Here is a 25,811-nt window from a genome sequence, read left to right as displayed (position 1 = left end):
TTGAGGCTGTAAAAAGACACAAGAGACAGCAAGTGGCTGTGATACAAGCTGCTCTTGAAGAGAAAAGAGAAACAACTCTTGCCCCTAGCATCCTCTCTCTTACTATAATTTTTTTTCTAGAAGGGTCTCCCCACCTCTCCCAAAATAAATGCCAGGTGTTTTTTGCTGCATTTCCATTTAAAGAAAAAAATTTGATACGGTGGTTTTTCAAAGTTTTCAGGGAGCCAGGGTTGGAAAATTTCATATAAAGAATTATTAACTAACAGGAGGTTGGGCTGATGGGGGATTGGCTTCTACAGGAGATGTGGGAAATGAAGGGCAGTGATCCCTGGAGATGGAAAGTAACAGAGTAAGCCCTGCTCTTGCCCCAGCTTAAGGCCTGGAGAAAGTGGCCCAGGGTGGGGGACCCCAGCTGAAGCCAGATAGTCTCCCTGACTTAAGGCGATAGAGCTGGGTGCTGGGGGGTGGGGTGGTGACCAAGGCATGTAAAGTTCCCAAGGCAGAGCACCAAGAAGTGAAAGCTGGGCAAAGAGAGAACTTGGAGTTGTACAAAACACTGATCGGCACATGTATGTATGGAAACCACGTGGGACTAGGTACAGACCACCTGAAAAGCTTATAGGGAAGAATCCTTAAAGCTAATACAGAGCTGGGAATAGTTCCCATTCCTACCAACCACAGTGGAAAACCTCATAATTCATTGGACATCTGTTAGAGTACTAAGAAGGGTCTTGCCTCAGTAGTGGAGAAAATTAACCCTAGACTAAACGCTGCTCTGGTCTCACCTTAAAAAGCAAAACCCAAAAGGATTAAGCTGATCCAAATAACTGCATCCCAGAGCAAAGTTCAAGAATATTTATAGGAATACAAAAATATCCAGCATCTGAAAGCTTAAAGTCCACAGTGCCTGGCATTCAAAGAAGCAGGAAAATAGACCCAGACTGAAAAGAAAACTCAGTTAATCAAAGTCAACCCAGAAATTGTGCAGATAACAGAAGTAGTACACAAGGACTTTTTAAAAAGTAATATAACTGTATTCCATATGTTCAGGAGGCTAGAGGAAGGATTGAGCATGATAAGTACAGACATGGAAGATATAAAAAGACCACATAAAACTTCTAGAGATGAAAACTACAATGCCTGAAATGAAAAACACACTGGGAGGGATTAATAACAGATTAGTCATTACAGAGAAAAAGATTAGTGAACTTGAAGACATAGCAGTAGAAACTCCCCAAAATGAAACACAAAGAGAAAAAGACTTAAAAAAAAAAAAAAGAACAGATCATCAGTGAGCTGTCAGACAACTTCAAGCAGCTGAACGTATGTGTAGTCAGAGTCCCCAAAGGCGGCAGAGACATTACAAAAAACAGTTGAAGAAATAATGGTTGCAGAATTTCCAACTATGATGCAAACTGTAAACCCACAAATCCAAGAATCTAACTTCTAGCACAGGAAACAAGAAGAAACTTACACCAAGGCATATCATAACCAAATTGCTCAAAACCAGTGAAAAAGTAAAAAACATTAAAATCAGCTGGAGGAAAAAAACAGAAGAACAAACTTAAGAATGACATCAGATTTTGGAAACAATGCAAGCTAGAATACAGTGGGATATCTTTAAAGCAGTAAAAGAAAAAAAAAAAACTGTCCAACTAAGGACTCTTTGCACAGTGAAAATATCTTTCTAAAACACAGATGAAATGAAGATTTTTTTTCAGGGACTTCCCTAGTGGCGCAGTTAAGAATCCGCTTGCCAACGCAGGGGCCATGGGTTTGAGCCCTGGTCCGGGAAGATCCCACATGCTGTGGAGCAACTAAGCCTGTGCGCCACAACTACTGAAGCCCGTGAGCCTAGAGCCCGTGCTTGGCAACAAGAGAAGCACCGCAGTGAGAAGCCTGTGCACCGCAACGAAGAGCAGACCCTGCTCACCGCAACTAGAGAAAGCCCGTGCGCAGCAACGAAGATCCAGTGCAGCCAAAAATAAATAAATAAATAAATTTATTTTTAAAGAAAAGATTATTTTTCAGACATGCAAAAGCTAAAAGAATTCATCACCAGCAAACCAGTATTTCAAGAAATACTGAAGACAGTCCCTCAAACCAACAGAAAATAATACCAGAGGGCCGTCAGGATCTATATAAAAGAATAAAGACAAAAAAAAAAAAAAAAAGAATAAAGAGCACCAGAAATGGTAACTATGCAGGTAAATACAAAGTCATTTTTCCTCACTATTTAAATCTCTTTTAGGAGATAATTGGCTATGTAAAGCAAAAATACCATATACTGTGGGATTTGTAACATATAGTAGTAAAATGTATGTCCGCAATAGCACAAAGGCCAAAAGTGGAGAGATGGAAGTATACTGTGCAAGATTCTTCTAATATACATGAAGTGGTACAATACCACTTGACAGTAGATTGTGATACTTTAAAGATGTATATACTATAGATCCTAAAGCAACCGCTTAAAATAACACAAATAATTGTAATAAGTGAAAAGGGAGGTAAAGTAGAATCATAAAAATACATTTTTTTGAAAAAGGAGAAAAAGGAGGGGAAAAGGAACAAAAAAATAGATGTACAGAGAAAACAACAGGACCGTAGATTTAAGCCAACTATATTAATAATCACATTCAATGTAAATGTTATAAACACTCCAGTTAACATGCAGAGGTATTCAGAATGGATTAAAAAAATCAAGATCCAACTATATGCTTCCTACGAAAAAGGCACTTTGAACTTTGCTTAACAAGCACAAATAGGTTAAAAGTAAGAAAATGAGGGGGGGAAAGGTATACCATGAAAATACTAATCAAAAGAAAGCTGTTGTGTCTATATTATATCAGACAAAGTCAATTTTAGAGCAAAAAATATTACCAGGCATAAAGTAGATCATCATAATGATAAAATGTTCAATTCATCAAGAGGATGTAACCATTCTGAAAGTTTATCTAACAACAGAGCTTCAAAATACATAGTGTGGGCTTCCCTGGTGGCTCAGTGGTTAAGAATCTGCCTGCCATTGCAGGGGACACGGGTTCAAGCTCTGGTCTGGGAGGATCCCATATGCTGCGGAGCAACTAAGCCCGTGTGCCACAACTACTGAGCCTGTGCTCTAGAGCCTGCGAGCCAAAACTACTGAGCACTCATGCCACAACTACTGAAGCCCAGACACCTAGAGCCTGTGCTCTACAACAAGAGAAGCCATCGTAATGAGAAGCCCGCGCACTGCAACGAAGAATAGCCCCCGCTCACCTCAACTAGAGAAAGCCCCTGCGCAGCAACGAAGACCCAACTCAGCCAAAAATAAATTAATTAATTAAAAATATATATATATATAAAACGCAAAAACTGATAAAAACGGAAATGGACAAATCTACAATTATAACCTAATGGTTCCATACCCTTTTCTCAATAATTTATTCAACAAGTAGATAGAAAATCAGTACAGATATAGAAGACTGGAACTACACTATCAACCAACCTGACCTAATTGACATTTATTAAACACTATTCAATAGTGGCAGAATTACATTCTTTTCAATTGCAAATGAAACATTTATAAGACAGACCATATTCTACACATTAAAAAAACTCAATAAATTTTAAAATATTAAATTATTCAGAGTGCATTATCTGGCTACAATAGAATTAAATTAGAAATCAATAAGAGAAAGATATCTGGAAAATCCTCAACTATTTGGAAATTAAATAATACATTTCTAAATAGGCTGTGAGTCAAAGAACAAATTAAATGGATAATTAGAAAGTATTTGAACAAAATGAAAACACAAATATCAAAATGTGTCAGATGCAGTTAAAGCAAGATTTAGAGTGACTTTTAATGCCCTAAAATACCTATATTAAAAAAGGACTCAAATAAATGACCTCAGCTTCTACCTTAAGAAACTATAGAAACACTGGTTACACAACAGTTAGGTGGTGATACTTAACACCACTGAACTGTACTTAAAATTGGTTAAGATGGTAAATTGTATGCTTTGCCTTTATAAACCCAATAAAAAATAATTTAAAAAAACAAGTAGCAGTGTTGATTAAAAGAAACCAAATACCAAAGTATACCTACCGTTCAATACCATTTATATGAAATTCAAGAACTGGCAAGACTAATCAGTGGTGGTAGAAGTCAGAATAGTTGTTATTCTTGGGCAGAGGTACGGACTGGGAAGTGACATGAGAGAATGTTCTGGGGTAATGGAAATAGATCTGGGCGTGATTACACAGGGGTATAGGCGTGTAAACATTCAACAAGTTCAGATTTATAAGCTTATGGTACGTATTTTATACCAATTTAAAAAAGGTAATAGAAGAAAAAAAAAAACTATGAAGACAGTTAAAAGACTCATGGTTGCCCCTGGAGAGGAGGGAGGGATGAATAGGTGGAACACAGGAGATTTTTAAGGCAGTGAAACTATGCTGTATGATATTGTAATGGTGGATACATGACATTATGCGTTTTTCAAACCCATAGAATGTATAATACGATGAGTGAACCTTAATGTAAAGTATAGATTTTAGTTAATAATGTATCGATATTGGTACATTAATTGTAACGAATGTACCACACTAATGCAAAATCTTAATAATAGGGGAAACTACTGTACAGAGGAGGGAGAGATTTGGGGAGCTCTCTGTACTAAGTTTTTCTGTAAAACCGCTCCAAAAATTGTTCATTAATTATTTAAATATATTATATATTTATATTATATTTATACAAATAAGTTATTTAAATGTTTTTTGTATTTAAATATATAAAAATATATGTATATCTGCACAGAGCTATGACAATCAATAAAGAACTAGAAAAAACAGAAAAGTCTGAGGGAAACACACTAATATTTTAAAAACAGTTGTCTGTAGATGGTGGGAGTATCAGTGACTTTCTCCCCCTCTACTTTCTACTTTTCTCTATTTTCCAAGTCCTGTCTCTGAATGGAACAATGCTCCTCTTCTCCGCTTCTTAAAGGTTCTGTTGAAACCAGAGGAGCAGAAAGCAGACACACACCTAATTCAGCGCATGACCTTCTTTTCCAGCCAGTGTCAAAAGTCAGGGAGCTCCTCCTTTTCTCCCTCCCTCCCACTCTCCTCTCCGTGTTTACTTCCTGCCAGAGATAAATAATGAGTGAGAAGCAGGACAGGCTGGTGGAAGCTGCAACCGGCGCTGCCTGACACACCCTGCCTTGCTTGGCAGGAGCCTGTGAACAGAACCCGGACTTCACAATGCTTTGTTTGGAAGAAACAGCATCTACTGCTTGGGAAACGTGGGGCCCAGACCTGAGGCGCTGGCCCCGGCCACTGCTCATAAAACCGATCAGATCTTCTTGCTTCTTCTTTTTTCTGGGTCTGAGAACTGACCTTCTTTATAGGGAAATTAAACTTTGAAAACAGACTGGGGCTTGCTTTCTAATGTGTCTCTATGGAAGACCACAAGGCAAATCTTTTCAGGCACCTGTAAGGACTCAGCGTAATGGCTACGGGCCTGGGCTTTGGGTGGCATCAAACCAAGTTGGATTCTAGTTCCCACCATGCTACGTTTTGTCTGTGTGACCTGGGGCTGGTTCCTTAACCTCCCAGAACCTCAGTTTCCTTATATAGCCCCTCAGGTCATCTGCATGCATCCACACAGAGCTGCTAGAATGAGGTATGTGTTTCAGCCCTGAGTCCAATGCCCAGCATGCAGTGGACTTAGTTTGAAAATAACTGACAAGGGAAAGGAATCTGAAAAAGAATATATGTATTCTGAATATATATATATTCTGAGTCACTTTGCTGTACCCCTGAAACTAACACAACATTGTAAATCAACTACACTTCAACAAAAAATAAAATAAAAATAATTTTTTAAAAAAAAGTCAGTACCTTTATAAACTAAAAAGAAAAGAAAAGAAAATGACCATGGGAGGCAAGGTATAAGAAACATCCTTACCTGTCATTTGCAGCCCACTATTTCTTTTTTTTCGAACCGTTTTTCTACCCTTCCCTAGGTGTTCCCTACCCAAACACCAAGGATTTTTTCTTCTAAGTTTGTAGTTTTGAAAGATCCAAGAGGTTGAGCTTAATGAATGTGCTACATCTCCTATTTTCCACATTTAAAGAAGTTCTGAAATTTAAGAGGCTAGTAAGTCTAGTCCTTCCTAAATTCTGTTTCTTATAGATCTATAATTATACCTCTTCCTTCTGCCTGGGACCACCTTCTTTCCCCACAATCCCCTACTTCCACTCAGTTTTGAAGCCCCAGCTGCAAGGCCATCTCCTCTGGAGGATGCTCCTTCTTTCCTCAGCGAGTCTGGCCTCTCTCCTGTCCCTGTGCTCCCACAGAGTCTGCCTATAGCATTTAGCTTCTTCTAGAATTATTCATCTACATGTCTTTCTCTACAACTGGACCAACATGTCCTGTTCATCTTTGTACCTCTGGCCTCAAGCCCAGAGCTTGCCCTGTGGTGAGCTGTGGGTCCATGTTTGTTAAATGGACTAAGAAACCTGTCCCTCCTCCAAGGAAATTCAGGCGTTTAAGGTGTTGGGTGTTAAGATTCTGCACCAAAAATTCTGAAGTGTGGGTATTTTTTCCCCACACCGACAAGCAGTTCTCCAATACTAGCTGGGAGTCCTACAATTCAGCTCCATTCTGACATGACCTGGAGGTACATTACATAGCATCAGACCACACAGGCTAAGGGCTCCGTCCCACAGGACTGCTCCCGCCACCCCAGTAAGTCCAGATTGTTACCTGAGCTTCTGACCAACTGGCTATAAATCAGAGGTTCCCATGACCCCCTCCTCGGGTTTAATTAATTTGCTAGAGTGGTTCACAGAACTCAGAGAAACATTTTACTTCCTAGATCACCATTTTATTACAAAAGGAACAGCCCAATGGAGGACATGCATAAAGCAAGGTATGGGGAGAGAGTGAGGGGCCTCCATGCCCTCTGAGCTTCGCACTTGCTTTGAATCCATGTGTCCACCACCCCAGAGGCCCTCTGAACCCTGTCTTTGTGGGGTTTTAAGGAGGCTGCATTCCATAGGCATGACTGATTAAAATCATTGGCCATTGGTGATCAATTCAACCTCCAGCCCCTCTCCACACACACCCCCACACACACACAGAGGTCAGGGAGGTAGGACTGAAAGTTCCAACCCTCCAATCACAGGGTTGGTTCCCCTGGTAACCAGCCCCCATTTTTAAGTGCTTTCCAAAAGTCACGTCATTAGCATAACAAAAGACACCTTTATTGCTCTCATCACTTAGGAAATTCCCAAGGTTTTAGGAGCTCAGTGCCAGGACTGGGATGAAGACCAAATATATGTTCCTTATTATAAATCACAATATCACAGGTATATAGCAGGAAATGAGCTATCCCTGAAGCACAAAGGAGAACCGTGCTTTTCTCTCAAAGATGGTGGGCCATCCTACGTTTCCCCCAGTTTGAGACAGGGTGTGTGATGGTCACCACGCTATCTTGCCAGATTGCTACCTGGTAGCAACAGGATTTCCTCCTGGACACTGGGTCTGTGACTTGTGGAACTCAGCAGATAGACCTGTTCAGGCCAGTTTTTCATATCTCAGCAAATGGCCCCCTTTACCCAATTGCTCAAGCCCAGACTTTGGGGGTCTTCCTTGGTTCTTCTCTCCCTCCTTCTAAATCCCATCCACCCACAAGTTCTGGCATCTCTAGCTCCAAAATATCCAAAACACTCAAAGCTGCATATGTTTCTCCATCTCCACTGTTGTCACCTCAGTCCTTGCATCATCCGTGGGCCAGTATCACCCCCAGAGGGGTGAAAATTGGCTCTCAGGAGGCAGAAAAAGACAATCATACATATTACAATGGTTCGTGGCCCTCAAAAGACCACAATACGTGAACATGTGCACTGTATCTATGGTACTGAAATTTCTTGGGGAGGGGCAGGCAATTTGGAATAAAATATCTACAAAGGTTCCGGTGGGAGGGCAGGGAAAGGAAGATAATGAAAACAAGGTTGGGAATCCCTGCCCTAGCTCCAGGCACCCCTTCATCTTTCAGGGACCTGCAATGACCTCTCCTCTGACTTCCTGGCCTCCAGTCTTTCTCCCTTGCATTCTCCATACAGCAACCAGAGAGGTCCTGTTTCAACACATATCGGCTCACGTCACCTAAATCTGGGTGTCTTACCATGGCCAGCCCTCAAGGCCCCGGTCTGGCTGATCTGACCCCTGCGCACCTCTCGCTCACTCACCAGTCTCCTCCTGTTTCTCTAACACACTAAATTCATTCCTCCCTCACGTCCTGTGCACCGCCTGTCCCTCTACCTGGATCTTCCCATGCCTGCCTCCTTTTTGTCATTCCAGACTTAGTGCAAATATCACTCCTTTGCTTGACCATCTAATCCAATGGTTCTCAAACCTTAGTGTGTAACAGAACACCTGGAGGGCTCACCCCAAAGTCTGGGGAAGGGCCCAAGACTTAGCATTTCTATCAAGTTCCCATTTGGTGCTCCACCTGCAGATCTGGGAACCCCACTTTGAGAACCACTGATCTAATCCAAACTAGTCACTCCCTCCTCTGTTCTTGTCAATCACAACACCAGGTTGGTGTCTTTCAGAGCCGTGACATTACCTGAAAGTGTCCGTCTTCCTTCTGTTCCATGTCTGTCTTCCTCACTACAACCTACTTACCAGCTGGAGCAGAAGCCCCAGGGCTTCTGGTGTTATTGGCTGTGTCCCCAGTGCCTGGCACAATGGATTCCCAATAGATATTTATTGAAAGAAAAACATAGAGGAGAGAAAGGGAGGGGGCAGGAGTTTAACGTATGCTAATTATCCCTGATTTCTGAGCCTTCACTATAAACTCCACGGACTAGCAAACAAAAGGTAGCTATGGTTATTGGCCTGAGGGTAGGCCCTGGTCAGTGCCTCCCACACTTTATCATGAGAGTCACGTGGTCTTCTTATTAAAAACAGATTTTGTGGTCTCACCCCAAGTCTACTGGATCAGACTCTTCAAGGGAGGGGTCAGGAAATGGGGTATTTTAACACGTGATAAGGTGAACCTGGCAGTCGATCACTATTCACGATGTCCCTGCTGGAAAGACTCACGCTGGGTGTTTATTAAAAACATAGACTCCTTGGCTCCACATCTAGTGATTCTGATGGACCAGGAAGGGGCCTAAGAATTTATATAGTTAACGGACATCCGGGTAAATCTTATGATCTGGGAACTGTGGGAAACACTGTCCCATATGATTTCATTTACTGTCCTTCACACCAACCCCGATCTGTTCCTGCGTTCTTATTTTTTCACTTTTTTTTTTTGCGCTACGCGGGCCTCTCACCGTTGTGGCCTCTTCCATTGCGGAGCACAGGCTCCGGACGCGCAGGCTCAGCGGCCATGGCTCACGGGCCCAGCCGCTCCGCGGCATGTGGGATCTTCCCGGACCGGGGCACGAACCCGTGTCCCCTGCATCGGCAGGCGGATTCTCAACTACTGCGCCACCAGGGAAGCCCTGTTTCTGGGTTCTTAAATATAGTTTTAAAGTCACACACACACACACACACACACACACACACACACAGCAGCACTGGAATGAGCCAATCTATCTGAGAATAACTTGTGTAAATAACTGAAACCTCCATGAGGATATCATAGCATTTGGGGCCATAAGGCTCCATCATCATGCCATTAAACTGTCACTCCTCCCCATGCCAGGGGTCAGCTTACATAAAGACCATACCAGCAGGGTTCCCAGTAAGGTCTTTCCTTCAATGTGCCTAAAATTGATCACAGTTTCCCTATAGCAGCTCTCACTTTGGACGTCCCAGTTTCTAATATTGGACCTTTCTTTTGGGTTCTTGGTCCAGAACCTTAGCATCTTCTTAGACTCCATCTCTGCCTGCACCCAGGCCATCCCCAGGTTCTGTAGGTTTGAGACTGAGGAGGACCCTGTGGGCCCTTCCAAGGTACAAGCCCCTCCCTTGTCCCCACTTCTTGTTTGACCTTCCCTGAGTTCCAAAGAGCAGACACAAGAAGTTAATGATTAGGACAATAGAGTCACAGGACTCCTGGTTCCTCCTGAAGGGATATAAATAACAATATCCTGGTGGAGGTTGGTGACTACATGCTGACCACAAGCATGTAGACCCCAGACTGGTTGGAACCAGAAGGCTGATGATTGAGATTCCACGAACATCACCCTGTTACCTTACCACCAACCAATGAAAAAAATGTTCATGAGCTGATCAGACACCCTGCAACCCTTACCCCTAATATTGGCTTTAAAAACCCTTCTCTGAAAGCCATCAGGGAGTTTAGAGCTTTTGAGCATGAGCTGCCTGTTCTCCTTGCTTGGTGCCCTGCGACAAACACTGTTCTTTCCTTCACCACAACCCAGTGTCAGTAGATTGGCTTTGCTGCACGTGGGCAAGCGGACTGGAGTTCACTTCAGTAACAGGTTCTACCTTGGGGTGACTTCCCAGCCACCATCCTTCTACTACAGGAGCATCCCTTACTGTCCTTCCAGCCTACCTGCTCCAGCACATTAATTCAGGCTCTAAGTTCCCTCATAAACCCTTGTTTAAATACAAACAAGCCAACCACAAAGTACTTCCCCAGCTTCCTGTTACCTGCAGAATAAAATCTCAGTCCCTTCCCTGACCTCCAAGTTCTCAACCTGGCCTCACTTCTCCAACCTTGTTTTTAGTGAACATCCACCACCAGGCCTGGGCTCACTTCCTGCTCTGCTCCAGAGAGGTCCAGTTCAGGAATTCTGCCCCTACCTGGAACGGCCTCTACAGCCATCCCCTTTGGTTCAAGTCCCACCCCCACCGACCCCCAGGAGACTCTCCTGTCTAACCCAGCCCCCAGCAAAGGTGTCTTCCTCTGGACCCCAACAGCATGGAGCCCTGGCACTCACGCAGCTCTCTGGCATAATGCAGGGCTTCTCAAGCGCAGTCCCTGGACAAAGCAGCATCAGCGTCACCTGGGAACTCATCAGAAATTCTCATTCTCAGGCCTGGCCCCAGACCTACCAAATCAGAATCTCTAGAGGACGGGTCCGGTGACCTGTGTATTAACCAGCCTTGCAGGTGATCCTGTTGCCTGCTCACCTCTGACAGCCAGTGGAGAACAGTTAAGACTTGGCTGTTGAGTTTCCACTCCTCCTTCAGTGACAAGGGTGCCAGAAATTCACCCATGAATCACTTAGGGTCACTCCCTGAGAAAGGTCTGTCATCTCTGAAATATCGCCTGGTACCCTCCTTGAGAGAATGAGCAAGTATGATATTGAAGCACAGGAAATGGCCACGATCTGACTTTTTTTTTGTGGTACGTGGGCCTTTCACTGTTGTGGCCTCTCCTGTTGCAGAGCACGGGCTCCGGACGCGCAGGCTTAGCAGCCATGGCTCACGGGCCCAGCCGCTCCGCGGCATGTGGGATCTTCCCGGACCGCGGCACGAACCCGTGTCCCCTGCATCGGCAGGCGGACTCTCAACCACTTGCGCCACCAGGGAAGCCCTATCTGACATTTTTTTAACCTACAAAAACAGTAATTTCCTCTGGTGCAACCTAATGGCTTCATTAACTGGGGAAAGGTTGTATGATAAGATCCATTTTGTTCTGAGGGTTTAAAAGGCAAGGGCAGCAGCAGCATAGCACAGGGACATCAGCTCGGTGCTTTGTGATGACCTAGAGGGGTTGGACAGGGAGGGTGGGAGGGAGGCTCAAGGGGGAGGGAATATGGGGACACATGCATGCATATGCTTGATTCACTTTGGTGTACAACAGAATCTAACACAGTATTGTGAAGCAATTATACTCCAATAAAGATCTATTGAAAAAAAAAAAAAAGGCAAGGGCTGTTGGTATCCAAGGAGGGAAAGGCTCCGGGAGACTGGACAGTGGAGCTGGAACCAGTCCAGTCGCAAGTTTCCAGGGCAGCTGTGCTCGAGGGTGGACATCGCTGAGCAGTGAGAGGTGCAAACTCGGGCGAAGCTTGTCAGAGGAGGGCGGGGTGATACTCTCGCAGGAGCCCAGGGACTTGCGCAGGGTGGGGCACCGGGAAGGCGGGGCACCTGGGAGGCACTGCTCAGCCTCTGCACGGGTTTGGCCAATGTAGGGCTAAGTTACAACAGCGACACCGTGTGGCAACTGGAAAGCAAAGCAGCTAAACTGAGGGGACTCCCTACTGGATGAAGAGCTAACCTCTTTGGGGATGTATGAAGCCTGTTCTTGTGTGTTCAGAGGGAAGAGGAGCTTCCAGGGGGAAACGATGGACTTTTTACCACTAGGGCTTTGATGGCATAGTGCTCCAAGCCTCGGTTTCCTCCTCTGGAGAGTAGAGATCACACCTGCGCAGAGGGACAATCTTTGGCAGTATTAACACGCGCCTTTCTCCTTATATTCTTCCCTTGCCTCCCGGTCCAGCAGGCCCACTGCAGGCCTTTCTGTGTTCTCTCTCTGGAGCTTTTCCAAGTAGAAAACAGAAACAGTTTGAGGGCAATGGGTCTTTCCATCTTTTGTAAAAATCTGTAGTACATCCTTTGAAGAGAAAATGCTAGCTATCCGTTGAGGCAAAAGGAGACCACAAGTGCATTTTAGGATGATGAGGAGAGAGCATGGAAGGGTCCTAGGAAGTAGGGAACGTCCGGGACTCCCTCCCTGCTTCCTGAGCGCGTGCTCAGGCTCACGGGGGGAGATGATCCCAGAGGACTGAAGGGAATGACCATGGGCTCCCAGCCTCACCAAAGACCCCCATGTGCCAAGTGTATCGTGAAAGCAGCACAGTCATAGGGCCGGAGAGACAGTGTGGCCTGAGACGTGGACATCTCAGTGGTGATGGGGTGACGAGGGGACAGATGATGGCCTCGATACACCAGGTCAGGAGAGGGGTTCCCAAGGAGGGCTGACATGGGCATTCCCGCCAGCCTGGCCAAGTAAGGACTCAGAATCAGAAATAAATTGATTTAAAGAAAATAAAATTTTATTTTGCAGGCATAGAGCATTTGGCATAGTTTCTAGTGCCCGTCTGCAAAATAAACGTCAAATCCTAATCAAATGCTATCATTGTTGTGGATGCCAAGGGTGGCGTGCCCCACTGAAATAGTACACAGGGGACCCCATGCTCGCTCTCTCTTCCTGTAAACATCCTGACTCCCCGGCCTCCTCTTGCTAGTTTCTGAGTTAGTTAGTGCAGGGCCTTGCACAATAGACATGGGCACATTTACAGAGGAGAATCATGTTTTTAACTGTGAACAGGAAGTTGCTTTTCTGAACTTGCTCTTAGAAGGCGCCTCATGTGCAATTTGCCTGCCAATGAGAGACAATTCTTCTTCAAGGGAAAGATAATTGATTTAAGCTGAGGAACAAGAAACGAAAGAACTTTGAGCTGTTACTCCCCAGGCCAGCTGGGACACCGGCCCCAAGTAATTCCCAAACCTGTCCAGGAATCCCAGAACCTCACAAGGATGGGGATGGAAGAGCTGGACCTTGGGTCTCAGCCAGCAGTGACTTCGCTTGTGTAGGATTCCAGATCATTAGATTCATATCACCGGGAGCCAGTTTAGACTGTCATCCAGTCTAGTTAGAGCCAAATATTAAACCCTTTGTCCTGCTACCCTGATAGAAAAGTTCATGAAGGTGGAGCAGCCATGGGGTTCTGGGAGGGAAAGGAAGCTCCCATTTTACAAAGAATTGAGATCAAAGGTGCCATTCAAGGCATAGTCTGTGCCTCTCTCCACAAAAAAGAATCCTCTGCCCCGCAGGATCAGCATTGCCCTAAAGAAATCCAGTGTTCATGCCAAGAGGTTCAAAGAGCCTCTCCTCTGGAAACCGCATTAACTGAAGACCCCCCCAGAAAATGACACCAGCCGGCGTGGAAATTCCTGCCACCAGGGGCCGCTCTTACTCACCCATGACCCTCAAAGCAAAAAATATTGCTTGAACTCTTGACGTGAAAAGTGATTGCAAAGCGTTTGAGACCTGAAGTCAATGATGGGGGATTTGGGGGGCAGGGTGTGTACCACTCAATTTTGCATTTTTGCTCCTTGAAGCTTTTGTTCATTTGTTCCTTTAAGGCCTGTAACTACAGCCTCCCAGACGCTGGGCTTCAATTTATTTGTTCAGGAGGGTTTTTCTGACCAGATCATGTGCTGAACCCACAGGCAATTATTAATTGACACCAGTGTTCCTGACCAGTGTCCGTTCTGGGGACAGAATGCTCACATCTGCTCACCCTCTGCTTGTGACTGACCCCAAAACTGTGGCTGCTGAACACTACGTGGGGAGAGTCGATTGGATTCCTTCCCAGTAGCCCTAGCGGGGAAATCAGGACCTGACTGCGGGTCGAAACGAGGGACTACTGACCAGTGGGCCGCACCTGCACTGGCCACGTTCCACTGTGGCGGTGTGGCCTTGTTGATTTCTGAAATTCATGCACAGTCTCCCTGAGACTCAGCGATTGTTCTTTGAATCCTCTGTCTCATCCTCCAGTGCCCACCTCGGCTTCCGTGCTAGAATACAGACCCCAACTTTGCCACAGATTAGTCACCCCTGTTCAGCCCCTTGGCAGCCTTGATCTTGTTTATTGTAAATTCTGACAATGAGGATAAAAGACCTGGCGTGCTGTGGAATGGAAGCCTATCATTACTAATTTCATCCCTGGGCAGGAAAACATTACTTTTCCAGTCATGCATCTAGGCAATCACAAAGAGGTCTAGGAACCACAGCCTGGAGCACCTCACCACCAAGGACCACATCATGGATTTTGGGGTAAATTTTCCAAAGTAAATAGAGCAAAACAAACTCTGAACAGGCAGCGAGCTGGCCATGCCTTGGGCTGGGTCAGTCCTCCAGACCTGGTCCTACCTGGGCAGATCTCTGCGGTCATTGCTTCTGGGCTTCTCCTCCGGATTTGTTTCTGCACTCTGACCATTCCCAGGCCGTTCCACGGATCCTGGACTCCGAGCCAAAGAAGTCCTCTGAGCGACAAGAAAGAGAAATTGGAAAGGAAATCAAACAAGAGTCTTTGAAAACACAGAGACTTTATCAATGGTCCACTGACCACAACATTCCAAGGGCCAGGTTTCTGGTTTGCTTTACCGCCCATCTGAGCACCAACTCTGTGCCAGGCGCTGAGCAAGGCTTTGGGGATACACGGTGGGCAAAGCGACCGTGGCCCCTGCTCCCACCCAATGGAGGAGAAACACAGTAAACCAGAGATCTCCAGCTGAGTAGGTTAACTGTTTTAGTAAGAAACTGAGACTAGGAAACACATTATACTTTGGGGGTCGTCTGCTCCCTGGAGAAAGTGGGATATTGAATCTGAGATCTTCAAGTGTCTCGTCTGGGGCACTGCCTAGATGAAAACACACTTCCTTCCCCTGCCTCATGGTTTTGCACACCAGAATTCAGCTGGAAACCTGAAAAAAAAAAAAAAAAAAAAACTGAAGGAAGAAAATGAGGGACCCTGGGAACCTTAGGGCCCCTCACTGAGGTCCTGACCATTCTGAGAGTTGGTCGTCTTTTCTTAAACCCCCGCAATAAGCTTGTCTGCTGTTCAGTTGATTTTTAAAATCAAGATGCAAACATTTAGAGCACAGTCAAAACTTCAAATCACAGGACAGAAAGAGATGAGATGTTTTTAAAACTCAATTTAAATTGTGCTCATTTAAGTCAGATACAAATATCAGAAATGGGGAAAGGACTTTTAGGAACCCCCAGAAGTATTCCCCAAAGCAGTGGTTGTCTTTTTTTTTTTTTTTTTTTTTGCGGTACGTGGGCCTCTCACTGCTGTGGTCTCTTCAGTTGCGGAGCACAGGCTCCGGACGCGCAGGCTCAGCGGCCATGGCTCACGGGCCCAGCCGCTCCGCGGCATGTGGGATCCCCCTGGACCAGGGCACCAACCCATGTCCCCTGCATCTGCAGGCGGACTCCCAACCACTGCGCCACCAGGGAAGCCCCGCAGTTGTCTTTTATTTGTCTTCCCAGCAGTGTTCCTGAACCCCCCTCCCTGAAACAACACACACATCTTTGGGGCCAGATCTGCCTTCTTCTAGAGACCTGTTCCATGCATACCCTCCGTCCCTGAGGTTCTCACGGAAACGCCAGCCTACTGCTCCACACCCCTGCCTATCGGGATGCACACAAGACTCAAATTAAGAACAGGCCCTTCCTCAGGACTCCCAAAGAACAAGAGGGACGGAAATCTGGTGGCTGGTTCTGTAGAATATGAATGCAAGGGTTACCGGCAGTCTGTCCCTAGCCATTGTGGAGGCCGGCAGCCTGTAGCAGGAAAGCAGAGCCAGCAGGTAGAGAAAAGCCGAGATGAGATGCTTCCCCACCTGGTGCATTTCTCTGAACAGCTGACTGTTTGTGTTCACCCAGCTGTGTCCAGAGGGAAGATATAAAAGATGCTTCAGCTCTCAGGGACCCATATATTCCAGTGCTAACAGGAATACCACAATTAGAAAAATCTTCATTCACTTTTGCTGAGACAGAATGGGGGGAAAATAATAACACAACAATAATAATAGCATCTGTTTACTGAGCATGTACCAGGCGCTGGGCCAGGAGCCTTCTATTCAATCTTCACCACAACCTGATGAGGAAGATGCTATCTGTGTCCCTGTTTTAGAGCAGAGGCTTTGAGAGGTTAAGTATTTGGCCAAGATCACACAGCAGTGGAGTCTGGATGGACCTAATTCTCTCTGAGCCCAAAGCCAAGGAAAGGCATCTCTATTCTATGCCTTCAATGGAGGCAAACAACTGGGGTTGATTCCTCACCAAAGGGGGGCCTGTGGACCCCAGGCTGGCTTGATCTCCATGCTGGCTGAACCCTTCCCTGTAACAAGCGCCGCTGCCCTGTCCTGTGGGCCTCAGTCTCCTGATCTGTGACTCCAGGACAACAATCATCCTCTAGGGCAGTATCAAGACAGTACAAACTTCAAATCACGGTAAATTCAAACTCCAAGTATTCCTGACTCTTCTGAGGAAGGTTCTTTATCTGTACATATTACTACCTTGGGGTTCATGGTTTACAATTTTTACTTTGATAACTCCAGAATCACAGCACAGAGTGAGTGACATTTTCATATCAGGGTCCTGAATTTTTAAAATTGTAACCCAATTCCTACTTGTCTAACTGTCATGCAGGCCTCAGCTCCAAATACCTTCCGCAGCCAGGCTTCCCTTTCAATCACCCCGTTATCTGCAAATAATTTAACAGATAAATCTCCTGCTCTTTATTCCACGATCAAGGTGAAGAAATTCTGGAAACACACTGACATGTCTAACAGCTCAGACAGATGCAAACAACAGATGGAATAGGGGGGCAGCTCTTTGCTCTGACTAAAGGGGGGAGGGAACCACGTGCTGAACTTCCTCAGGCAAAGGAAGTATAACAAGGGCTCAGATTTGTCTTTGAAGAACGAAATAGGATAGACCTTTCTCACTTTTCAGGGCCACCTCTCCTTCTAATAAAGAGCTAATCTGCAGTTCTCTCCAGCAAAAACATCCCTGGATGGAGTCAAAATAAAGGCAATAGCACTACCCATGGGAATGGCACGCCGCACTTTGCAAAGTTATTTCACATCCTCTGAGTCTTACAAAATCCCTGTGTGCTAGACAGGCAGGTAAAATAATGCTTTCCATTTTTTCAGATGAGAAACAGAAGGTTAAGTGGCTTGGCCAGGTCTCCGGCCTTGAAGTCCAATACTCTTTGCACAGTAATAATGACACCCAACGCCTACATAGCACATTTTCTGGTATAACAATAGTAGCAAACTTATCACTGTAAACACTTTCTATGTGCCACGTACAGGTAACCGCTGCTTTTCATGTTTGCTTTATGTAATTTTTTGTTACAAAAGACCTGTACCTGTTTTTGTTAACCAAAAGAGATCCCAAGAGGATTTTTGCTTTTATGAAAAGAGGCAAAAAGCAAAAACAGCATTCAGTGTTTGTTTTGCAGCAAAGCCGGTATGGAGGCAGCGAGAACCCCCAGCAGCAGCAAGAGGGGCCCCGCCAAGCTCCTTCCCCGGGAACCACACTCAGCATCACAGCATCAAGTCGCCATAGCTTTGAAATGTGCCTGTGAGCGTCTGTGCTTTATTCAATTTATTCTGTGCATCCATTAGCAAGAAATGTCCTAAGGTAATCGCTTCTTTGCTTTAAGCCATTTCAGCTTACAAAAGGTTTCCTAAGAATGCTCTACTTTCAGATAGCAGGTAGCTGGGGAAATCTGTACTCTTCATTTAAGTGTTTAACATATTTCTAAACTCCTTCAATTCTTACAACAGTCCTATTTTACTGATAAGATCACAGCACAGAGAGGTTAAGCCACTTGCCCGAAATCACACAGCTTGGAAGTGGTGAAGCCAGGACTTGGACCCAGACGGTTTGGCTCTAGAATCTGTGCCCTTGACCCCTCCCTACTTTATGCTGCCTCACAAAGCAGTGGAAATAGTTGCCTGTGATTCCTGCCATCTTCCTGCTAAAAGAACTGGACGTTTATGAACAATGTGATACAGAGGCCTAGAGTCAATGCCTAGAATAGCCCTGGCACAGACAGGCATTCTAGAAATACTTGTTGAATGTATGAAAAGTAGATTATTCCCGTTTAGTCTGGTAGCCACTTCTGCAAATCGAGAGAAGCACACTCAGTCCTTGGAGCTCTTGCTTCTGCCACATTTCCTACAGTGTCTTTGAGTCCACCCCCACCCCCACCCCCCCTCCACCCCCAACCCCCACCCCCACCCCACCCCCCACCCCCCACCCCACCCCCCAGCCCACCCCCACCCCCCCCACCCCCCACCCCCGCCAACCCCTGTCCAGTTTCCCCATCCTAGCAACAGTACTAAGCCCTGTTGTTTACAGGATCCCAAGGGGTCTGCTGTGTCAACAGGTGTCACTACAAATAGCGTACATTTCTAAAGTTACCCCTTACACTGCTAAATAGCAGCCTGGAAAAAAAAATCGGCAGTCCTCCACGTGACAAACTGACTTTTCAAACTGCTTCTTCAAATCTTTCCTTTGCTGCCACTGCTTGAGTAAACAAACAGTCTTTCTTTGGCTCAGGAATACTCCAGCGCTCTGGGTTTATTTTAAAGCAATTTTCAAACAGTTGCAGCAACTTTCCAGTCCTGGAAAATACACTTTATCAAGAGCTAAAGTGTTTCCTCATTAAAAAAGAAAAATTCCCCAGACCTTACCTCTTAAATGTGCCCCACCTCTCTAGACCACTGCTTACCGGTCATGACAATAAAGAGATTTAATGAACATGGTTAGATCAGGCCCAGAGTGTCTTGCCAAGTCGCCCACTCTTGGAATGAGCTTCTTGGGAGCAGTGTGACTGCAGGTGAATGATGGGAAGTAGACCAAAGGTCATCCCCATGGCATTAGGAGTCGGATTTCAGAAACAACTACCAGGCTGCCAAACATGGAGGACGAACACATGCTCTGTGCTGGAGCCAGTGGGCTGCCCACCCTCCCTGCCAAGGGAAGGCAAATGCTTAGGCCAGTTCTGCTAGATCATCCCAAACATTTCTTCACCTCCCGAGCTCTCCTCACAGGCGCTTTGTCAGGCCAAGAAGGGGGAGGCTCCAAGGTGGAATTTTAGGCTTCCCCAAATGGAACGGTTTCTCACGTAACGTGGTATGACGTGGTAGGAAAAATGAACAAGCTTTGGAGTCAGTGAGAGCTGGGTTTGAAGCCCCACTCTTCCTTTAGAAGATGGAGAAAATAAGAGAATTGAGTTTGCACTGGGGTTTGGGTGATGCTGCCTCATGTTCAGGAAGGGCTTGGTCTAGGCTTTAGGTTGACACAGAAGATTTTAAAAGACATGGTATAAGATACTAACTTTAGGGGAAGCTGGGGGAGGAGTAGGGGAATTCTCTGGACTATCTTTGCAACTTTTCTGTAAATCTGAAAATATTCCCAAATAAAAGGTTTAATTAGAATAAAAGAGTCATGGTTCCTACCCTCATGGAACTTAGAGTTTAGTGAATAAATGAGAGATAACATTCAATAAATGATATCTACCTTCCCTTCCTCAAAAGCATCAGCATTGAAAGTGGTAGGAATTACCCTCAAAGGACCCAGGAACCTCAGAGATGCCAGAGTTGACATGTTCTGACGTCTGGAGTTTGTGGGGAAAGGAAAACCTCTGAGACTTCAAAACCACTCTTAATATTAACATCCTGTATGTATTTAATATTTTAGAAGCAATATGGTTTAAAGAGGGCTGGATAAGTTCAGAAAACCCAAATCATTTCACCTTTTGGAGCCTACTTATTTATTTTTTCTTTCTTTTTTTTGTTTTTGTTTTCTTTTGGCCGCGCCTCGTAGCTTGCGGGATCTCAGTTCCCTGACCAGGGATTGAACCCAGACCACAGCAGTGAAAGCGCCAAGTACCAACCACTGGACCGCCAGGGAATTCCCTGGAGCCTATTTCTTTGTCTATAAAATGGGGACCCCAACCCCTGGCCTAACTGCCTCAGTGGGCGATTAAAGCAATTTGTCAATATGGCAAAAAACTGTCCAAATGGAACAGAGTCTCTATTCAAAGAGTACAGGTTGTCAGGACGGCCTGTAACATCCTGTGATTTCTTTTACTTGATTGCTCTTGAAATGCAGATATAAACCTTATTTTTTGCTCCTGTAGAATTTTTCTACAACTATTCATTTTCATGCTAAAGCAGCATGAGGCTTGATTCAAGAATAAGGGCGCAGGAAGAGGGAGGGGATATGGGGATATAGGTATACATATAGCTGATTCACTTTGTTATACAGCAGAAACTAACACAACATTGCAAAGCAATTATACTCCAATAAAGATGTTAAAAAAAGGAAAAAGAATAAGGGTGCAGGAAGCTAGGTGTAGTGGGTTCAAAGCCAAGCTTTAGTGTTTATTCAGACATAAGCCTTCTAGTCTCATATCTGGAGAATGGGGGATCATATTTACAAGGTTGATTTGAAGGTTAAATAAAATAATACATGTGAAGCACAAAACACGAGGCTAGATCACAGTGGACACTCACGTATTCTAGTTATTATGATGATAGAGAAGAAACCGATTCAAAACTCCTTAACCAAGAGCCCCAGTGCCCATCTCAGCTTAAAGCTAACATAGTTAATCAGATTCTTCAGAAGATGCGTCTGGCCAGACGTGGAGCCAGGCAGTTCACAAACTTCGATAATCACTCCAGCGAAAATTAGCATCAACCCTCCGGGCTGCGCCATCAGACGTCATAATAAAAGAGCTCTCCCCACTGTCATCAGCATTGAGTTCATGCTGTTTAATTGTCTTTGTTCAATTTCTTTCTCATTAAATACAGTTAAATCATCCCAGGTGCCCACCTACTGCCTGTAGAATACTAGAGGATGCTGTTTCTGCCGGCACTGGTCTGAGGCTGTCGTAATGCTGAGTTCCTTGGGTTCCTCAGGAAATAGAGAAACTACCGCCAAGCTGAACGTGGGACCCCAAGCATCTGTAGATTTACACAACCTATGCACATATTTAGGGGACGTTTATCTAGAAGCAAAATGAAATCACACAGTGCCTAAGGTTTTCTACAGACCTCAGCCTGCAGAAACACGCCCAGGGACGGCTCACTCAGAACAGATTCTCCTGTCCTCCTGGTCCTCTGTCCCTTGGATGTCAGAGAAGTCCACAGGCTGAAACCACAACGCTGAGGTCGCCTTCAGGAACGAACCTCAGGCCAAGCTTTCTCAACACTGAGCCGGAACCAGAAAGACCTGCCCTGATGAGGTCCGAGCTGCAGGGGGCGCCGCACCCAGTGACCTGCTCTCAGTCGTCCTGATCTCCCTCTGGTTTCCTGCTCGTCCTTCAGCTCCCCCAAAGCGCCTTCTCGGACACCCAGTGCCACGTCAGGTGTCTTTGCGTCTGTCTTCTTGCTTCACAGCATTGACCACACTTTCAATAGTTGAAAATCCTTCCCCCCCCCCCCCCCCGACCCCGGGACTCAAACTACAGAAACGTCAAGACAATGGAATTGCTTTAAAAGAGTCTTTTTTAATGATCATGTATTTTAAAGTCAGGCCATTATAGTAATAGGATTGACTGTCTTTCTTTCCCTCTCCACACTGTCAGAGCCGTAAACGGGTATCATGACAACCCAATGGCCGAGGGGAAGTTCAGAGGTGGTAAAGCGGCCACCGAAGGATGGGTGTTGCCCTTGTGCTCTGGAATCCATGTGCTCAGAGCTCAGGTGCCCTCTGGACGGCTACCCAGAACCGAGCACTCAGGCAAGAACACTGAACCACTGTCATGCCCACTTTCAGGATGGGGATGTGGGCTGACACGTCCCTTATTTCACCATAAATCCATGCAAGTCACGATGCATGAAACCCCAGAAAGGGCTCATGAAACCTCTCATTACTATGTCACCTCCACCTCTGTTCCAAAGAGGGCACACAAGCTAGGACCCTGACACTCCCAGAGACAGCTCAGGCTCCCCTTGGCTCAGTGCTCGTCTACTGACCTCTCACTGGACTGTGCCCTCCCATGCCCAAGCCAGTCACCCTCCACAGCCTTGGTTACACATAAGACTTTCTTCTCATTTGCAGCCAACATATATGATGCCTTGAGGAAGAGAAATCAGCAGGAAGGAAAGGCCTGGGGTTTGGCTGTGAGTCACTGCTGTGCATTCTAGTAACTGAGGCTGCTCTGTGCTCCCTGAGAGAAGCCTGCCTGCCAGGAGACCTCCGTGAGTCAGTCAGTGGAGGGAAGCAGCAGGAGTAACAAGTAGGACCCAGCATGCAGCAACAGGCATCCACGAGGGGGTGGGTCTGAGGTCAAAAGGCCTCAGTCGCTAAGGAACCTTCAATAAATGGATGGAGTTGGTCCAGCCTGCGTGTGTGAATTTCCCCCTCAATGACTCCTCTTCCCTTGGCAATACAGACAAGAAACCAAGGCCACGCCACTAAATTTCAGAGTTTAAATAGAGTTTGCGCTGATGAAAGTAGAAATAACTGTGACTTGTCAGCAGGATCCAGATATAGGACTATTGTGATGTTAGTAAACTTGACTTCTTAAGGTAAAATTGGTCATTAATTAATTCGACAAATCCGTTGCTGCCAAAAAATTTCAAAAGCAAAAATCATTAAAGCTAATTTGCTGGCCCACTGCCAAGAGACTATGATGGGAGGTCCTACCATGCCTCGTACCCTGGCTTCAGGGCCCAGTCTCCCCAAGTACCTGTTATCCCCCAACTTCCATGCTTAGGACACCCCCTTCCTCATCTGACCTCATTTCCACCCCCGCACACATGCACCCCTTTCTCTGCACCCTTATCAGCCATGGGAAGAGAGCTCCCTCAGCTCCTCCCCCTCCCCCCCTCGATTCTGAGGGGTATCAGCTTCTGTCTTCCCTCCCCCAGTCCACAGTGGTGGAAATGTCTCTCCTCTAAGCCCACTTCTGCTCCAATCCCATTCCCTCGCAAACGTTCAAGGTCAGCCTTCCTTCAGTTGACCCTTCTCTCATCCGTCTTCCAATGATTCCCTGCCTCTCTCCCTCAAGCCCCTCACCATGCAGGCATCTAGTATCTTCAGTCTTTAATTAAAGCTTCCATGCAACTCTCTCCACTAGCTACTGTCCCAATATTCTGCTCCCTTTCTTAGGAAAACTTCTTGGATGATGTACACACCTCTCTCTACTTCCTTATCTCCATTTCCCTCATCATTTCTTCCCCATGCAACCCGCGTCACTGTTATTCCACTGCAACTGTGCTTGTCAGGGGCCTGCAGGGCAATATGAAGTTTTCCTGGTCACCAAAGGCTGCCATATTGTCAAATCGGTGGACAGGTGTCTGCTCCTTATAGCCCAGGAGCATCTGATGCCACTGTACACTCTCTGTTTCTTGACACTCTCATGATCTCTTAGGTCCCTCATTTTCCCTTGTCTTCAGCCAGCTCCAACTCCTTCAAAGATTTTCCCACACTTCCCCCTGGGCTTATGTCTAAATGTTGGAGCATCTCAGGAATTAGACCTGGGTCCCCTTTTCCAACTCTCTTACTCTCTCCCAGGTGGTCTCATCCAGTCACATGGGTTTAAATACCTGTGCTGATGACTCAAATATACATCTCAAGTCCCATCTGTTGTGTATCTAAATACCTATTAGATCTCTTCATTGCAGCTCCCAATAGGCATTCAGATTTTATGACCAAACCAGAACCTTTGATTCTCTCCCTTCTCCCTAAATTTTCCCCTCCTCCAATCCTCCCCATCTCAGGAAATGACATTCCCATCTACTCAGTGGCTCAGGCCCAACACCTAGGGTTCATTCTTGAGTCTGCTCTTTTCCCTACCACCAAATTCAATCCATCATTAAGTCTCTTCTCTCTGCCTTCAAAATATATCCCCAGTCCAGGAACCCCCTTCCCTGCCACCTCATTCCAAGCCATAATCATCTATCTTTTGACTTCTAAATAGCATCTTAACTAATGTCCCTCCTCTGCCTCTGCCCCCTGCCCCCTAAAGACCGTTCTCAACAAAGCAATCACAGCCCTCTCAGTTCATATCATTCCTCTGCTGAAAACTCTCCGGAGTACTTTCTCAGAGTAATCTGAGAAGCTGGCTTCTGGGCTATAGTCCTCAGTTTGGCTCAAGTAAAACTCTTTTCTATTCTTATTATTGATTGTTTTGAGTATTTTCATCAACAGCACCAAGCAGACCTTCTGGCAGCCACCCTTGGGGTGGAGCTGCTCTTTCCTTAAGGCGAGGAACACATCGTGGGTGACTAACACTCCTCTTCCTCCTGGGTGTGCCAGGATTTCACAGCAAGTCACATTTTATTGCCTCACCCTGACCACACCCACAGCACACACCAACCTTGATGTTGTCTCCAGGAAACATCTCTATGAAAGGGATGCATAGCTCCCAATTTGCCCTCCTGTCCAGCCGACAGCAAACACTTTGAGCAGGGCTAAAACTAGGGGACTCACAGCCAGCTGTGTTATGCACAACGACACTGGCGGCACTTGGGGAATCAGTCTTCCTTACGACAGATCAGTTTTGCCCACTGGTGGCGATGGCGGGGGCGGGGGGGGGGCGCCATCCCATGCTCAGCTTCCGTCCAGGACAAAGGAAATCAAAGTAGAAATGTTTGGAAAGGTAAGTATTAGCAGCTGCGTTACCTTGAGCTCATAAGCCTTATTCAGCATCTCAAAGCATATCAAACGAGCCAGGTCTTGGGTAGACACGCCAAAATGTTAGTTTTAAAAATCCAAACATATATTGAAGATTTCTACTGTGTTTTATCACTTATTTGAGGTGGCTGGGAGGAGGCGATGGGAGAAGGAGGAAGAGGAGAAAAACTAAAAATGCAAATGAACACAGCACACACGCCCAAAGCCTGCAACCATCTAGAAGGTAGGAAGGGGGCTGACAGCAAGCCACGCACAGCACGTCTCCCAGTACCTGCAGAGGTTCAGGGTTTGGAGGCCAAAGGATGATGTTATTCAAGCCGGAGTCCTCTTGCTGAAAGCAAAGTGTCTTGCTGTTAGGACAGGCCACAGTGAACTGTATCCCCCCCGAGTACCAGAGCGAGAGCCTAACCTGCTGGGGGTGCTCCTACCTCCCCCACGGCTACCCAGGGGAAATCAGACAACAGAGGGAGAGGAACCTGAAGCCCGAGGGTGTATGAAGGAGGCAAGGGCCCGGACTCGGCAGGCTTGTCTCTCATCCTTTGCACCAGTGACATGGCTGGTTCTCAACACCTGGTCCTTAATCTGTGAACAGAGGTTCATTCAGACCTGCACCTTTCCTTCCAAGAGTTCACTTGTAGGCAGATTGCAGGCACC

General features: G+C 46.0%; 1 protein-coding gene across 3 annotated transcripts in view; it reads right to left on the bottom strand.

Annotated features, from left to right (window-relative positions):
* Positions 1-25,811, bottom strand: part of TACC2 (transforming acidic coiled-coil containing protein 2) — a 206,639-nt gene that overhangs the window by 151,914 nt on the left and 28,914 nt on the right. For all 3 annotated transcript variants that reach the window (XM_049696478.1, XM_049696479.1, XM_049696481.1), the window contains exons 3-4: positions 25,429-25,488; positions 14,859-14,971 (exon numbers count right to left, since the gene is read on the bottom strand). In XM_049696478.1, the coding sequence (XP_049552435.1) occupies positions 14,859-14,971; positions 25,429-25,488 (173 nt within the window). The remainder of the gene's footprint in view (positions 1-14,858; positions 14,972-25,428; positions 25,489-25,811) is intronic.

The sequence above is a fragment of the Orcinus orca genome, chromosome 14 (genome assembly GCF_937001465.1).
Source record: "Orcinus orca chromosome 14, mOrcOrc1.1, whole genome shotgun sequence".
NCBI lineage: Eukaryota > Metazoa > Chordata > Mammalia > Artiodactyla > Delphinidae > Orcinus > Orcinus orca.
Note: the sequence above shows the minus strand (reverse complement) of the source record. Positions and strands in the feature narration are given on the sequence as shown.